At 41.2% G+C, this 17,408-nt stretch overlaps 1 protein-coding gene across 1 annotated transcript; it reads right to left on the bottom strand.

Annotated features, from left to right (window-relative positions):
• Positions 1 to 842: 842 nt before the first annotated feature.
• Positions 843 to 17,099, bottom strand: LOC134344717 (sarcoplasmic/endoplasmic reticulum calcium ATPase regulator DWORF-like). The gene is made up of 3 exons (XM_063044804.1): positions 16,853 to 17,099; positions 7,833 to 7,935; positions 843 to 1,035 (listed from the first exon to the last, which is right to left on the bottom strand). The coding sequence occupies exons 1-2, from the start codon at positions 16,863 to 16,865 to the stop codon at positions 7,853 to 7,855; spliced, it is 96 nt and encodes a 31-aa protein (XP_062900874.1). The 5' UTR covers positions 16,866 to 17,099; the 3' UTR covers positions 843 to 1,035; positions 7,833 to 7,852.
• Positions 17,100 to 17,408: the final 309 nt, after the last annotated feature.

Raw genomic sequence — 17,408 nt, 5'->3', positions numbered from 1 at the left:
AAGATTATAGAGCTACCTAGATTAATTGAAGATAAAAAAGATTCTGCAGCTGCTGGAAATCTTGAACAATACACACAAAATGTGTTTATATCCCAGGAGTGAAATCCTTAATGTTTAAGGAGCATTTCATGGCTCTGGGCCTGTACTCACTGGAGCTTAGAAGGATGAAAGGGGATCTCATTGAAACCTACATAATTTTGAAAGTCCTAGACAGAGTGAACATGGAGAGAATGTTCCCTATACTGCAAGAATCTAAGATCAGAGAGCACAGCCTCTGTATACAAGGATATCTCTTTAAAACAGAAATGAGAATGAATTTCCTTAGCCAGGGTGTGGTGAATTTGTGGAACTCATTGCCACAGACAACTGTGGAGACGTAGTCAGTGAGTATATTTAGAGTGGAGCTTGATAGGTTACTGATCAGTCAGGACGTCAAAGGTTACAGGAAGAAGGCAGGAGAATGGAATAGAGAAGGATAATAAATCAGTCATGATGGTATGGCAGAGCAGACTCAATGGGGTGAATGGCCTAATTCTTAAGGTTTTATGGTCTAAAACATACGAGATCCCCTCACGTTCCTATTCTGCCTCCTAACCCCTTCCTATCCAGTCTTAATAAATGGCTTCAGCCCAAAACATCATCTGTTTATTCTCCTCGGCTTGTTGAATTCCTCCAGCATTTTGTGTGCGTCTTTCTATCTTGATTAGTTGCCTGAAGGATGTCTGGTTGCACGGCATTTGTGTTCGGATAAACCACAAGTCAATGGTCATAAGAATTCTAGTGTAATAGTTATAAACATCTAGTTTCACAAGAACTAAAATCCGACAGAAAACTTAAACCAATTGAGCTACAAAGCATGAAATTTATTGATGTTTACAACTGATGATCATTACAGGAGTGAAGCAGGAAACATTGTATCTTATTTCTCCATGATGTGAAATCACAATATCCTGTTTTCCATCATCCAGGATGCATTTACAGTTGCCGAATTAGAACCACCCATATCGTCTGTTCCGGTTCTGAAATCTCATGTTCCTGTATACAAAAAAAAATAAACACATGAGGGTAAAATTATAAAACTTCTCATGTAAATTTAAAGTATTCAGCAAATTAGTCCACAAACTAGGAGAATAGGAAAATGAAGGGAGATTTGATAAAGGTATATTAAACTATAAAGGGTATAGATAGGGTAAATACAAGTAGGCTTTTTCCACTGGGTTCAGGTAAGACTAGAACTAGAGGTCATAGGTTAAGGATGAAAGGTAAGATGTCTAAATGGTACATGAGGGAAATCTTCTTCACTCAAAGGGTGATGAGAGTGTGGAACGAGTTGCTAGCAGAAGTGGCGAATCTGGGTTCGATTTCAACATTAGGAGAGGCTTGGAGAAGTACATGGACTGGAGGGGTATGCAGGGTTATGGTCCAGCTGCAGGTCAATGAGATTAGGCAGAATAATAGTTCATCATAGACTAGATGGGCCGAATGGCCTATTTCTGTGTTGTAGTAGTCCAGCAGTGTGAAAACTCAAGTCAAGTCATATTCTCCTAAAGGGTTGTCTATTGCTGGGTCCAAAGGTGGCTGTAGAGGCTGATCCAGCATCCACATATTCTGGTGCAGTGTGGGCAAGAGTAAGTAGTGTCTGTGGTTAGTGGTTCTGTCATTTTTCTGTGCTGTAGTGCCCTATGACTCTAAAAGAACAAGGGAAGAATACCACAAATTCCAGTTTAACCTTCTGTCCTTTCTGAGCTCAGTAAAAATTTATAAACTGTTCCTATTTTATCAGCTGATTTCAAAATAGTAAAGAGACTGCTGTTTGCATTTACACCTCAATTTGACTCAGTAAGTGGAAAAAAAGTTGTGGACATTGTAAAATTTCAATCAATAGCATTGCAGCTTGGTATTGATGCTGAGATACATCCTAGGATGTGCTGGGACACATCATCAGTGATGTAAACTGGGGTCATCGGGTATTTCAGGTCTTTCAACATCAGACATTCCCACCCAGGCAACCCAGCCAGGGTTGATCAGGCTCCGACTGCGTCCCATAGCATTTTCATTGTACCTCAGCACACGACAATAAAAAACTGAAATAGAAAATGCTGGTAACACTCAGCAGATATTACCTTATGTTATCCCAGTGTTTGCATTTTCTGTTTTAAATTTAATTTCATTACTTGTCTCATTACCGCCCCTGTCAAATAGGGTCCTTTTCCTTTCTGTCATTTGTGAGAAGTTTTGAGTCCCTAGAGTTGGAAAGGATCCAGAGGCGATTCACGAGAATGATGCTAAAATTGAGAGGGTTTATGAGGAGCATTTGATGGCTCTGGGCCTGTACTTGCAGGAGTTTCAAAGAATGAGGGGGGAATTTCATTGAGACCTATCGAATATTGAAAGGCTTTGATAGAGTGAATGTGGAGAAGATGATTTCTATAGTGGGGTAATCTAGGACCAGAAGCACAGCCTCAGAAGAGGATGTCTCCTTAGAATAGGGGCTCCCATCCTTTTTCATTCCATGGACTAATACCATTAAACAAGGGGTCCGTGAACCCCAGGTTGGAAAGTCCTGCTTTAGAATAGAGATGAGCAGAAACTTCTTAGCCAGCAATCTGTAGACTTCAGTAGTTTGCAGTGAATCTGTAAACTTCTTTGCCACAAGTGGCTGTGGAAGCAAAGTCATTGTGTATATTTAAAGTGGATGTTGATAGCTTCTTGATTAGGCAGGCATCAAATGATACAGAGAGGAGGCAAGAGGAAGGAGTTGAGAGAGATAATAAATCAGCAATGATCAAATGGTGGAGCAGCCTTAATTGGCCTGATTCTGCTCCTATGCCTTATGATGTTATTGTCTTCTTTAAACAGGCTTACTTCCCTTCCTATTATAGAACTTCCCTATTGTTCTTACTCCCCACAGTCTCATCCACACTTCACTTGTTTGGAAGCTTATACAACGTTTGTAATTTTCAACTTCTTTCCACAAATGATGGGTGATTGCTGAAACAAACACACATGTGGGCTTGAACCCATTTTTCCGTTCTCTTTTCCAATAACTTGGATGTGAAAGTGGAAATGTGTGTTAGTAAGTTTGCAGCTGACATGAAGGTTGATAATGTTGTGGACAGTGTAGAAGGTTGGTGGTATTGAGGATAGTGTGGAAGTTTGGTGGAGTTGTGGATAGTGTGGAAGGTTGGTGGTGTTGTGGATAGTGTAGAAAGTTGGTGGTGTTGTGGATGGTGTGGAAGGATGGTGGAGTTGTGGATAGTGTGGTGTTGTGGATAGTATGTCAGGCTGGTGATGTTGTGGATGGTGTGGAAGGTTGGTGGAGTTGTGGACAGTGTGGAAAGTTGGTGGTGTGTATAGTGTGTAAGGCTGGTGATGTTGTGGACAGTGTGGAAGGTTGGTGGAGTTGTGGACAGTGTGGAAGATTGGTGGAGTTGTGGATAGTGTGGTGTTGTGGATAGTATAGAAGATTGGTGGTGGTGTGGATAGTGTAGAAGATTGTCAAGGATTTATAGGATTCAGAGCTGGGATGAAAAATGGTAGATGGAGTTCATTCTGAAAAAGAGCGAAGGAGGAAGAGTACTGACTTAATATCGTTGTATCAGATGATAGAGATATTAATCGAATGGACAGCCAACGTGTTTTTCCTGGGACAGAAATGGCTAATATAAAAGGGTATCATAGTAGATTTGTTTATACAGAAAGTGATGGGTGCACGGAATGTGTTATCATGGGCGGTGCTAGAGGCAGGCATATTAGGGACATAAGGGACTCTCAGATGGGCACATGAATGAAGGAAAGATGGAAGAGTATGTGGAAGGGAAATGTTAGATTGATCATAGAATAGGTTAAAAGGTCGGCACAACATCATATGCCATGGGGTCTGTACTGCGCTGTAATACTCTATGTTCTCCGTGCTCCATGTTCTTTTCTAGAAATTTCTTAATTTGCAGGTATAACATAACATTCAGCTTTGGAAAGTGAGTTTTTACCAGGATGCTGACTGGATTATTTTGTTTTTATTTTTTATTCAGTAATACAGCACAGTGACAGGCCCTTCTGGACCAACAAGCCTGCACCACCCTATTACACACAGGCGACCAATCAACCTCCTAACCCATATGTTTTTGGCATTCAATTATGTATTTATTTATTTATTGAGAGCCCAGAAATCCCACAATTTAATCCAAGCCTAATCACAGGAGTATTTACCGTGACCAATTAACCTGTCAACCAGTACATCTTTGGACTGTGGGAGGAAACCAGAGCACCTGTAGAAAGCTCACATGGCCACGGGAAGAACATACAAATTCCTTACAGGCAGCGGCGGAAACTGAACCGGGGTTGCTGAACTGTAAAGTGTTGTTACCATGCCAGAAGAAACCGGATTAGAGGGTATGAGAAGCGGTGTTACCCAGAAACTGCCTGGAGTTGATGGTATGAGCTGTAAGGCAAGGTTGGACACACTTGTTTAGTTTTTTTTCTGGAGTATTGAGGTTGGGAGGAGAGCTGACAGAAGTTTATAACATTATGAGCAGTTTAGATCGATTTGACAGTCATAATGCACTGTGTAATGATTTGAACTGTATAAGCAAGACAAGCTTTTCACTGTATCTTGGAACGTGTGACAATAATAAGACCATAAGACCATAAGACAAAGGAGCAGAAGTCAGCCATTTGGCCCATCGAGTCTGCTCCACCATTTAATCATGAGCTGATCCATTCTCCCATTTAGTCCCACTCCCCCACCTTCTCACCATAACCTTTGATGCCCTGGCTACTCAGATACCTATCAATCTCTGCCTTAAATACACCCAATGACAAGGCCTCCACTGCCGCCAGTGGCAACAAATTCCATAGATTCACCACCCTCTGACTAAAAAATTTTTTTCCATTTCTGTTCTGAATGGGCACCCTTCAATCCTGAAGTCATGCCCTCTCGTAAGAGACTCCCCCATCATGGGAAACAACTTTGCCACATTCACTCTGTCCATGCCTTTTAATATTAAACCAAAAGCAAGGCAGACATTACAAGTACCAGAGGAGATGCATTTAAAGTGAGAGGAGGAAATTTTTTTTTAAAAGATGTGTGAGACAAGACTTTACATAGAGAGTGATGGGTGCCTGGAATAAGCTCTCTGTACTTCCTTCTATTATTTCGGAAGACCAAACGGGTTTTATTAAAGGTTGTTACTCTTTTTATAATATTCGTACATTGTTAAATATCGTTTATACTCCCTCACAAAAAGTTCCTGAGTGTGTTATTTCTTTAGATGCCAAGAAAGCTTTTGATAGAGTAGAATGGCCTTATTTATTTAAGGTGCTTGAAATGTTTAACTTTAGCTTGAAATTTATATCCTGGATTAAACTGTTATATCATTCCCCTGTAGCCTCGGTTCGTACTAACTCTTTAAACTCACCTTTTTTTCCTCTCTTTCGTGGTACTCGACAAGGCTGTCCTCTTAGTCCCCTATTATTTGATATTGCATTAGAACCTCTTGCAATTGCTATTCGAGAATCTTCAAATATTACTGGGATAACTCGGGGATTAAAGTCCCATAAATTATCACTCTATGCTGATGATTTACTTTTATATATTTCTAGTCCTGAGAAATCCATTCCTGCTGTTTTAGAGTTATTAACACAATTTGGTTTTTTCTCAGGTTATAAATTAAATCTTAGTAAGAGTGAACTTTTTCCGATTAATAAACATCTTCCCTTATATTATAAATTTCCGTTTAAATTGATTAACAATTATTTTTCATATCTTGGGATTAAAATTACTTGTAAATACAAAGATTTATTTAAGACTAACTTTTTACCATTAATAGACCATATTACTCAACTTTCATCTAAATGGTTTCCCTTATATTTAACTTTGATTGGTCGTATTAATGCAGTTAAGATGTTTTTTTTTGCCAAAATTTTTATATGTGTTTCAGGCATTACCAATTTTCGTTCCAAAATCTTTCTTTGATAAAGTTGACTCTAAAATTTCGTCATTTATTTGGCAGAATAAGAATCCGAGACTGGGTAAAATACATTTACAGAAAGCTAAGAGAGATGGAGGTTTAGCATTACCTAACTTTAGATTCTATTATTGGGCTATTAATATTCGACATATGAAATTTTGGTTACTTGACCAGGACATACTATCTATTCCTAAATGGGTAGCATTGGAATTACAATCTGTTCAGGGTTATACACTTGGCTCTATTTTAGGCTCCTCTCTCCCTTTTGATTCGAAACGTCTTAAGCAGGTCTCTAACCCGATAGTTAAATATGCTTTGCGCATTTGGTTTCAATTCAGAAAATTTTTTGATCTTAATCAATTTGGGTTAGCGATTCCTATTTTAGGTAACATATTTTTTCCTCCCTCTTTTACGGATCGCGCTTTTCAAACTTGGAAGACTAAGGGTATTTTACGGTTTTTGGATTTATTTTTAGATGGTTCCCTTATGTCTTTTGAACAATTATCTAATAAATATAATTTATCAAGAATACATTTTTTTAGATATTTACAAGTTAGAAATTTCCTAAGTACTATACTTCCTTCCTTTCCAATGCTTCCTCCTACATATATTTTAGATTCGATAATTAACCTCAATCCATGTCAGAAAGGTGCATCGGCTATGATTTATAATATTATCATGAAACTTAGGAAAGCTCCATTTGATAAGATTAGGGTAGATTGGGAACAGGAATTGGGGCTTACCATCTCTGTGGATGATTGGGGGCAGATTTTACAATTAGTTAATACTTCCTCTATTTGTGCTAAACATTCCCTAATTCAATTTAAAGTGGTTCATAGAGCACATATGTCCAAAGATAAGTTAGCGCGTTTTTACTCGCATATTAACCCTTTCTGTGATAGATGTTCGGGGCAGATAGCCTCTTTAACTCATATGTTTTGGTCTTGCCCTACTTTGGAAACTTTTTGGAGAGATATTTTTAATATTATTTCTAAGGTATTAAATATAGATATCTCTCCTCACCCTATTACTGCTATCTTTGGACTACCTAAAATTTCTAGTAATCTTTCCCCTTCAGCCCGTAGAATGATTGCATTTCTTACTTTAATGGCGAAAAGATGTATTTTACAACATTGGAAAGAGCTTAATGCTCCAACTACCTTTTTTTGGTTTTCTCAGATGATTTTATGTTTGAATTTGGAGAAAATTAGAAGTAACCTTTATGATTCTTCATTTAAATTTGAACAGATTTGGGGACCTTTTATTCGATATTTTCATTTAATGTAATATTTACCCTTCTTGTTTTTTTTTCACTGCTTTTAATGGAGGTCGGGATTGAGGACGTGATTTTAAGTTTAACTCTGTTTGGTTTCAAGTTAGCCCATTGCTTTGCCTTGCTTTTAGTTAGTTGCACGGTGGGTTTTTTTGGGGGGTTTTTTTTTCTTTTTTTCCATTGATATATATAAAATTGAGTATACTATTATGTTATCTTGGTTTCTTATGTTTAAATTACATTGTTTGTAGTATTTTTTTTGGTATTGATACCTTTTGGAATTTTATTATACTTTAACATTGTATTAATGTTTATATGGCTTATCTTTTATGTATACTTACTCAATAAAAAGATTTAAAAAGAAAGAAAAGCTCTCTGGGTAGTGGTGGAAGCAGATACAATAGTGGCATTTAAGAGGCTGTTAGATAGACACAAAAATATCCAGGACGAATGGAGGGAAATGGATTGCGTACAGGCAGAAGGGAATGAGTTTAATTTGCTATCGTGCTCAGCGTAGATATAGTGGGCCAAAAGATATGCTTCTGTGCTGTAATGTTCTATGTTCCTGATCTTCTGAAGGAATCATTTACCTACTGCTGCATCCTCATGGTCAGGAGAAGATGTAGTAAACAGCCACCACGCACCCTGCGATCCATCCTACCAGGAGAAGCACGGGAACAACGTATCGCTGGTCTGAAGAGAAAACCGCAATTTATAATTTCAGTCAGTCTGAGCACATCTCACTTGTATGGCTCAGGAATACACATGGTGACAGAAATACCTAAACCACAGGGGATACTGCAGATGCTGGAAATCCTGAGCAACACGCATAAAATGCTGGAGGAACTCAGTAGGACAGGCAGCATCTATGTAGAGGATTAAACAGTCAATGCTTCAAGCCGAGACCCTTAATCAAGGCTAGAATGGAAGGGGACAGAAGTCAGATTAAAAAGGTTGGGGGAGGGAGAGGAGTACAAGATGGCAGGTGATCGGTGATTGTACAGAGAACAGAGGTAAATGGACCACGTGCAGGTAGAAGGGATTAATTTAGTTAGACGTCATTTAGGTGTAATTAGTTAGGCACAACACTGTCGGCTGTTCCTGTGCTGTTCTTTGTTCTATATTCATTGAAAGATAAATCTATACAAATTAGCTAAACTTAAGTGGTTCCCCTGTACCACAGGTGAGCTGGAGGGTGGGTGTGTGGGGAGGGGAACGAAGTAAGAAGCTGGGAGGTGCTAGGTCAAAGAGGTACAGGGCTGAAGAAGAAGAAATCTGATAGGAGAGGATAGTGGACCATAGGAGAAAGTGGAGGAGGAGGAGAGCCTCTAGGGGTGAGGAGAAGAGAAGGGGTGAAAGGGAAACCAGAATGGTGAACGAAAAAAGAGACAAGGAGGGAGGACAGCGATATGACCGGAAGTTGGAGGAATCGATATTCATAATCAGAATGAACATCGATTTCTCCAACTTCTGGCAATGGGATGAGTAGGTACAATCAGGTTGGAGGATGTTCTATTTGGACATCCTCCAACCTGATTGTACCTACCCATCCCATTGCCAGAAGTTGGAGAAATCGATGTTCATTCTGAATATGAATATCGACAAACAAACAGACATATGTCATCATATACAACCCTGAGATTCATTTTCCTGCAGGCATATTCAATAAATCCATAATAGTGTAATAACCATAATAGAATCAATGAAAGACCGCACCAACCATAGAGCAGGGAAACAGACCATTCATTCAGCCATTGATTCTGGAGTGAACACCAGGCACCCACTTTTTCTTGTACCATACTATTCTCATTTCGCTCTTCCCACATAGCCAGCAATATACCCATCAGTCACCTGCACGTCAAGGACAATTTACAGTGGCCAGTTAACTTCCCTACCAACCTGCAGGTCTTTCGGAGCAAACTGGAGCACCACGTAAGTTTAGCTAATGTGTTTCTCAGAGGAGATAGAATGTAGAACGGTACAGGAACAGCCCACAATGTTGTGGCAAACTAATTAGACCCATATAGCACCTAATTAAACTCATCCCTTCTGTCTGCACATAGTCCATATTCCTTCATTCTCTGTGTATTCATGTGCCCATCTAAAACTCACTGAAATGCTTCTAACATACCTGCCTCCAACACTATCCCAGGCAATACAATCCAGGCACCCACCATTTTCAATGTGAAAAAAAAATTTACCCCACACAGCTCCTTTGAACTTATCCACCCCTCACTTTCAATTCACACCCTCTAACGTTGGACATTACTACCCTGGGAGAAAGATGTCTATCTATACTACTCATAACTTGATAAGCTACTCTTAGTTTTTCCCTCAGCCTCTACTGTTGCAGAGAAAATAACCCACATTTGTCCAACCTCTCCTCACAACACAGGTCTTCCGATACAGGCAGCGTCTTGGTAAGCCTCTTCTGTACCCTCTCCCCCATATTCTTCCTATGACGTGATGTGACCAGAATTGCAATACTCCACTTGCAGCCTCTTTTTATGTTCATTAAGGCATATTTAAGTTTAGTAATGATTTAACAGTGCTTTAATATTATCTTAAGTATACATATCCTTAAATAAACTATTAAAATTAATTTCAGCTATTTTAAAATTTCCCTTTTTAATATTTTTAAATAGCACAAGAGACTTTTGCAAATCCTCAGAGAATAAGGAGAAGCTTCCATCTTTAAACGGGGGACTCCACTCAATCCAGCATAAGTAGAGCTTCTCAGTGGCCAAACATTTTAATTCCAATTCTCATACCCATCTCGTGCCAAGATGAGGCCACCCTCAGGGTGGAGGAGCAACACCTTGTATTCCGCCTGTTTAGCCTCCAACCTGATAGCATGAATATCAATTTCTCCTTCGGTAAAAACATTTTCTCTCCCCCTCCCTTCTTCTATTCCATACACCGGGCTTTTACCTCTTCTCATCTGCCTATCACCTCTCCTTGGTCCTCTTTTTCCCTTTCTCCCATGGTCCTCTCACCTTTCCTATCAGATTCCTTCTTCTCCAGCCCTTTATCTTTCTCACCCACCTGGCTTCACCTATCACCCTCCAGTTAGCCTACTTCCCCTCCCCTTAGTTTTTTACTTTGGCATCTTCCCCTTTCCTTTTCAATCCTGAAGAAGGGACTCGGCCCGAAACGTCAACTGTTTAGTTGCTGCTTGACCTGCAGAGGTCCTCCAGCATTTTTAGTGTGTTGTTTTAACATGCAATGCCTAGAACTTGAATTTTCAGAAGGCCTTTGACAAGGTGCCTCACATGAGACTGCTGAACAAGATAAGAACCCATGATATTACAGGAAAGATATTAGCATGACCAAAAAATGGCTGACTGGCAAAAGGCAAAGAGTGTGAATAAAGGGCAGCTTTCCTCATTGGCTGCTGGTGACTAGTGGGATTCCACAGTGTTGAGTCCGCTGTTTTTCGCATTAGATATTGATAGTCTGGATGACGGAACTGATGGCTTTGTGGCCCAGTTTCTGAATGATACAAAGACAAGTAGAGGGGCAGGTCATGTTGAGGAAGCAGGGAGTCTACAGAAGGACTTAGACAGATTAGGAGAACGGGCAAAGGAGAAAGGCAGGTGGAATACAGTGTAAGGAAGCGTATTACCATGCACTTTGGTAGAAGGAATAAAGGCATAGACAATTTTCTAAACAGGGAGCAAATTCAGAAAGTGGAAGTACAATGGGGCTTGGGAGTCCTTGTGTAGGATTCCCTTGGGTTAAATTTGCAGGTTCAGTCGGTAGCAAGAAGGCAAATGCAACATCAGCATTCATTTCTACAGGACTAGAATATCAAAGCAAAGGTTTAACGCTGAGGCTTTATTGCTAAGAACACACTTGGAGAACTAAATGCTGCTTTGGGCCTTCATCTTCAAAAAGAATGTGCTGGCATTTGAGAGGGTCCAGAGGAAGTTCAAGAGAATGATCCCAGGAATGTAAGAGCTCACATATGGGAAGCATTGGATCGTTCCGGAAGTGTACTCAGACTTTGGAATGTCAGGGATCTCATTGAAACCTACTGAATAATGAACGACCTAGATAGACTGAACTTGGAGATGATTTTCCAACAGTGGAATAGTATAGGACCAGAGAGCATAGCCTCAGAATAGAAGGACGGCCCTGCAGAATCAAATCCGGTTTAATATCAATGGCACGTATCATTAAATTTGTTGTCAAGTGGCAGTAGTACATGGCAATACATAATAATAAAAAGCTGTGAATTACTTTATCTCCATAGATATGAGTGCTAGTGGATCATAGTCATTAAGCAAGCCCACCCTGCTCTTCTCGGGAACTTTGGAACAGAGATGAGGAGGAACCTCTTTAAACAGAGGGTGGTGAATCTGTGGAATGAGTTGCCGCAGGCAACTGTGGAGGCCGTCACTGGGTGTATTTAAAGCGCAGGTTGATAGGCCCTTGATTAGAAAGGGTGTCAAAGATTACAGGGAGAAAGCAGAAGAATGGGTTTGAGAGGAATAATAAATAAATCATCCATGGGAGCTGACTAGATGGTCCAAATGACCTAAATCTGTTCCTTATGCCTTTGCTCAGAGGGTCGTTGGTGTCACGTAACTGCTGCCGAGCTGTAGCCTTGGAGTCACCATCATCAAAATGGGGACAGCATGGGATATATGTACGAATGGTGAATCATATTATACATGACCCTGACTGGTGGAAGCAGTAATAGGGAGAGATGACGTTAAGTGGAGAAAGGTACTGGAAAGACATGGTAGAAGTAGAGGGAGTGCAGAAGAGAGTCACAAGGATGTTACCTGGAGGAGAGAACTGTGGTTCAATAGTTCATTACTTCAATAGTTCTATTTAATATCAGAGAATATATACAACATACAACCTGAAATTCCAGCTTCCTGCAGACATCCACAAAAACAGAAGAGTACCCCAAAGAATGAGAGACCGTAAAATGTTAGAACTCCAAAACCCCCTCTCCCCCTTCTCATGGACAAGCATCAACACTCTCTCGCCCCCACTTATTTTCAGTAAAAAGCATCAGCGGCCACCACCCAGCAGGCGAGCAAAAGCAAAGCCCCCAAGAGAGTCCATGATCTGCAGTGCAAAAAAAAAATAATCGTTCACCCGACAATTCAACATACCACAGGCTCTGTTTCTCTCTCTCTCTAATAAAGAGGCAGAGAGATGTCACTTCATGAGAGGGGAGATGTAAACAAAAGAACCTGATGTTTATGGTATTAAATGAGAGGGGGGAGAGGGGAGAGAAAGAAGGGAGAGGAGAACGAGACGGAGAAAGAGACGGGCTTTATTCTCCCTGGAATAGTGAAGGTTGAAGGGTGACCTGATAAAATTTGGTGAGTATAAATAGGATATATAGAATGTTGGAGCAACAGTCACAAAATGCTGGAGGAGCTCAGCAGGTCAGGCAGCATTGATGGACAGGAATAAACAGCTGATGTTTCTGGCTGAAACCCTTCATCAGGATTGGTAGGGAAGGGGAGAAATGGCAGAATAAAAAGGTGAGAGAAGGGGAAGGAGTTAGAAGCTAGAAAGTGATAGGTGGGGCATTTTGCGAGCTTTGCTCTGGATTTTCAGCATCTGCAGAATCACTTGTGGTTAGATAGTTAGAATTTATTTTGGGGGGGCTAAAGAAGTCTGGAATAAAAAGGATTCATTTTATGGTCAGGGGGGAAAATTTTAAAGAGTGTCTGAAGGTCAAGATTTTCACCCTAAAGATAATGATATGTGGAGCAAGCTGCCAAACGAGTTGGGAGGTGGTAGAGGTAGGTACACTTGCCTTTGGTGGTGTAGCAATTAGCAAAACTCTTCACAGAGTCGTCGATCGGAGTTCAATTCCCACTGCTCTATGTAAGGAGTTTGTACATTTTCCCCATGATTGTGTAGCTTTCCTTGAGGAGCTCCAGTTTCCTTCCGCACTCCAAAGACATCAGTTCAGGTTAGTAAGTTGTGTGCATGCTATGTTGGTGCCAAAAGCATGCAGGCTAGCACAGCACATCCTCGAACTGTGTCAGTCTTTGACCCAAACAAGGCATTTTATTGCAGGTTTCGATGTTTTGATGTATATGTGACAAATAAGGTTAGTCTTTACAAAGTTGAGAAGACAGCTGGACAAATCCTTGGATAGGAAAGGCAAAGAGGGTGTGTGCCTTAAGCAGGCAAATTTGATTATTATCAAAGAAGGCATGGACAAGGTGGAATGGAGAACCAATACTTTGAAAGTGTAGCACCATTATAATGTAGGAAATACACAATGCAGTTTTGTCTTCATCTCGTGCCCGTAAGCGCTGCGGTGACGGTGGTCAGATAATCCTACAGTAGTAAAAACAAGGAGTTCCAGAAACACTCAGCAGACTGACAGCCCTAGCACAGAACAAATCAGAATTGAAGTTCCAGTTTAGTAAGTCAGGGTTATTATTTTACTTATTCATTGAAGTTCACTGTGGAAATAGGCCTTCGAGCCATGCCACTCAGTAATCCCCCTTTTTAATCTTAGCCCAATCATGGGGCAATTTACAATAACCAATTAACATACCAACCCCTACGTCTTCGGACTGTGTGAGGAAACCAGCGCACCTGAAGGAAGCCCAAGGGATAACATACAAACTCGTTTTAGGCAGCGGTGGGAATTGAATCCGGGTTTGCCTGTACTGTGAAGTGTTGTGCTAACCTCCACACTACCATGCTGCTCTGTGGTTAGGTTACTCCCAATCTACACTTCCGTTCTACTGGTGACCGCTGTCTATCCCTATAGAGGTTACATGTCTCTGAGCAGAAACATTGGCTGTCTCTCTTTCTCCACAGATGGTGTGTGCCCTGCTGAATATTCCCAACATTTTATGTTGTATAGAGCACTACAGCACTATAGAAAAGCTGGCCTGCTTTACTGCCTAATATCACCTACCCATTCATTCTGCATCATATGACAAGGGCGATCATGGTCTTTTCATGACCATGACTGTTCTTGGTAAATTTTTCTACAGAATTGATTTGCCATTGCCTTCTTCTGGACAGTGTCTTTACAAGACGGGTAAACCGAGTCATTATCACTACTCTTCAGAGGTTCTCTACCTGGCGTCAGTGGTCACATAAGCAGGACTTGTGATGTACACCAGCTGTTCATATGAACATCCACCACCTGTACCCACCTGCCTGCACTTGGACCATATCCTACCATACCCTTCCCAATGATGGACCTATCCAAGCTTCTCTTAACTGTTACAATTGAACACACATAAATCCATAAGACCATTAGAAACAGGAACAAAATTAGGCCATTCTGCCTAACAGGTCTGCTCCACCATTCCATAACACCAAAAGACCATAAGACATAGGAGCAAAATTAGGCCATTCAGCACATCGAGTCTGCTCTGCCATTCCATCATGGCTGATCACGGATCCCACTCAACCTCATACACATGCCTTCTCACCATATCCTTTGATGCCCTGACTGATCAGGAAGCAATCAACTGCCGTCTTAAATGTATCCATGGGCTTGACCTCTGCCACACTCTGTGGCAGAGCATTCCACAGATTCACTACTCTCTGACTCAAAAAATTTCTCCTTACCTCTGTCCTAAAAGGCCATCCCTCAATTTTGAGGCTGTGCTGATTCCATCTTGGCTGATTTAATATCCCTCTCAAAGCCACTACCACTTCTGCAGGCAGCTCGTTCAAAACCCTTACCACCCTCTGATTGAAGAAGGGGTCCCTCAGGTTCCCTTTAAATATTTTATCTTTCATCCTCAGCCGGTGACCTCTAATTCCAATCTTGCGCAACCTTCGGGGAGAAAGTCTGCATGGGTTCACGCTATCTAAATCCCTCATACCTCTATTAAATCTCCTCTCCTTCTCCTGGGCTGCAGGTGTTTCATGTTTCCAGGAAAAGCAGCAGCTGATTTTAGTTTAACGTCATTGTGGCGCTGACTGAGGGATAACTATTGACCAGGACATTGGTGGGTGGCAGGATGGCGTGGCAAGTCACGTACTGCTTTTACAGCATCAGCAACCCTGGTTCAATTGTGGCACTGTCTGTAAGGAGTTTGTACTTTCTTTCCATGACCACGTGGATTTCCTGGTGCTCCCGTTTTCTCCCACATTCCAAAGACACAGCTGTTGATAGGTTAATTGGTCACGAGTGTGGAATTGGGAGGGATGGGCTTTATGGGCCAGTCGGGCCTGTTACTGTGATGTCTCTCTAAATAAAACTAAAACGCTCTGGGAAAGAGTTTTGTATTTCATCCAAAAGGCAGCATTTCGGAAGCTGCAGCTCTCCCGCTATACAAAGCAAAACCGTTGGCTTACATTTTGAGGCTGAATATTCTGGAGAAGGGCTTGAAATTTCTGCATCAGTGCTGAGCGTTTGACTGACTGCGACGCAGCAGATATCTCAATCCCAAAATGGAAAGAAAATACAACATCCCAGCAGGCTGTAAAGCAGGCGTTCCCTACCTGGGGTCTACGGACCCCTCGGTTAAAGGTAGGGGACCGCGGCATAATAAAGGGTTGGAGCCCCTTCTGTAAAGCGTCACCCGGAGTGTGTGTGAGTGTGAGTGTGAGTGTGAGAGTGTGTGTGTGTGTGAGAGTGTGTGAGTGTGAGTGTGAGTGTGAGTGTGTGAGTGTGAGTGTGAGAGTGTGTGTGTGTAAGTGTGAGTGTGAGTGTGAGAGTGTGTGAGTGTGAGTGTGAGTGTGTGTGTGTGTGTGTGTGTGTGTGTGTGTGTGTGTGTGTGTGTGTTCACAGAGTGTTCCAAACACATCAGTTTGAAAGTGCCTGCTTAACACTGACAGGGAGCATTGCCAATTCATTCGCACTCATTTCACATGATCACGTAATGACATAATTACCCCCGATAAACATAAATTGGACTAGTTCCCCCAATTACTGACTTTGTTCAGTAATCCATCACCAGTGGCTTGAATATAAATATAGAATATACAACAGTATAGTATCATACAGGTCCTTTAGCCCAGAATATTATGCTGACCTTTTAACCTACTCTAAGATCAATCCAAGACTTCCCTCCCACATAGCCCTCCATTTTTTCTATCATCCATGTGCCTGTCTAAGAATCTTTTATACACCCTAATATATCTGCCTCTACCTCCAGGGTTGGCAGCATATTCCACACACCTACAACTCTCTGTTTGGAAAATCTCCCTCTGACATCCTCTCTCCATACTTTTCTCCAATCACCTTAAAGTTATGCCCCAGCGTATATTAGCCATTTCCACCCGAGGAATACAAATGTTTTCTACTTATGCCTCTTATTATCTTATGCACATCTATCAAGTCACCACTCATCCTTCTTCTCTCCAAAGAGAATGGTCCTACCTCGCTCAACCTTTCATAGTCATGCACTGTAATGATCTGCTTTATGTAATATTAATCATTAAAAAAATGAAAAAGTGGGCCAATTTATTAGGTACCTGCTCATTAATGCAAATGTCTTATCGGCCAATCATGCGGCAGCAACTCAATACATAAAAGCATGCAGGCACGGTCAAGAGCTTCAGTTGCTTCTTCAATTAAGGGAAAATTTTAATCACTTTAGTTATCTTTAAGAAACAGACCAAGAAGGGGAATGCAAAGTATATGGCGACTTACCAAATTGTAGCATGATTTTAACTTCGGGATTTACAGGAGTTCAGGAGTTGTAAGCCTTTCCACACTTGGGTGCAGTGGTCGCTAGGGTTATTTAAAATAGAACTGCCTTAGTGTCAATAACTGTTAAATGTCTGCTATCTGGATCAATGCATTAGCCTGACAGAGCATGAGCCAGCTACAACTATTCCATTTTCTTTCCGTCACAGTACAGAAGCTCCCAGCTCAGTGCTTCACAGAGCTGAGAATATTTGAAACAGGAGGTGGAGCTGGACACCTCAATAGGTGGATATTTTTGGATGCTTTGGCACCAGGAATGTATTTGTTTTCCTAATCTGTACTCAGTTATGTTTGTATGCATGTGTAACCAACTGGCAAATCTACATCCCATGGCCAATAGTCAATTACCAATCGGCGATACTTATCCACAAGCAACTGCATCAAGGAGCTACTCTGAAACTAAGGCAACTTACTGGAGGGTGCAGGGTATCGACCTCGGTCCGTTCCAGGCTTCTTGAATCTAAACACTGCTGCAGCATTTGCAGTCAGAGTGCTACAG

This window comes from Mobula hypostoma, chromosome 4, assembly GCF_963921235.1.
Source record: "Mobula hypostoma chromosome 4, sMobHyp1.1, whole genome shotgun sequence".
Lineage (NCBI taxonomy): Eukaryota > Metazoa > Chordata > Chondrichthyes > Myliobatiformes > Myliobatidae > Mobula > Mobula hypostoma.
The sequence above is the reverse complement of the archived record's forward strand: the minus strand, read 5'-3'. Positions and strand labels throughout refer to the sequence as shown.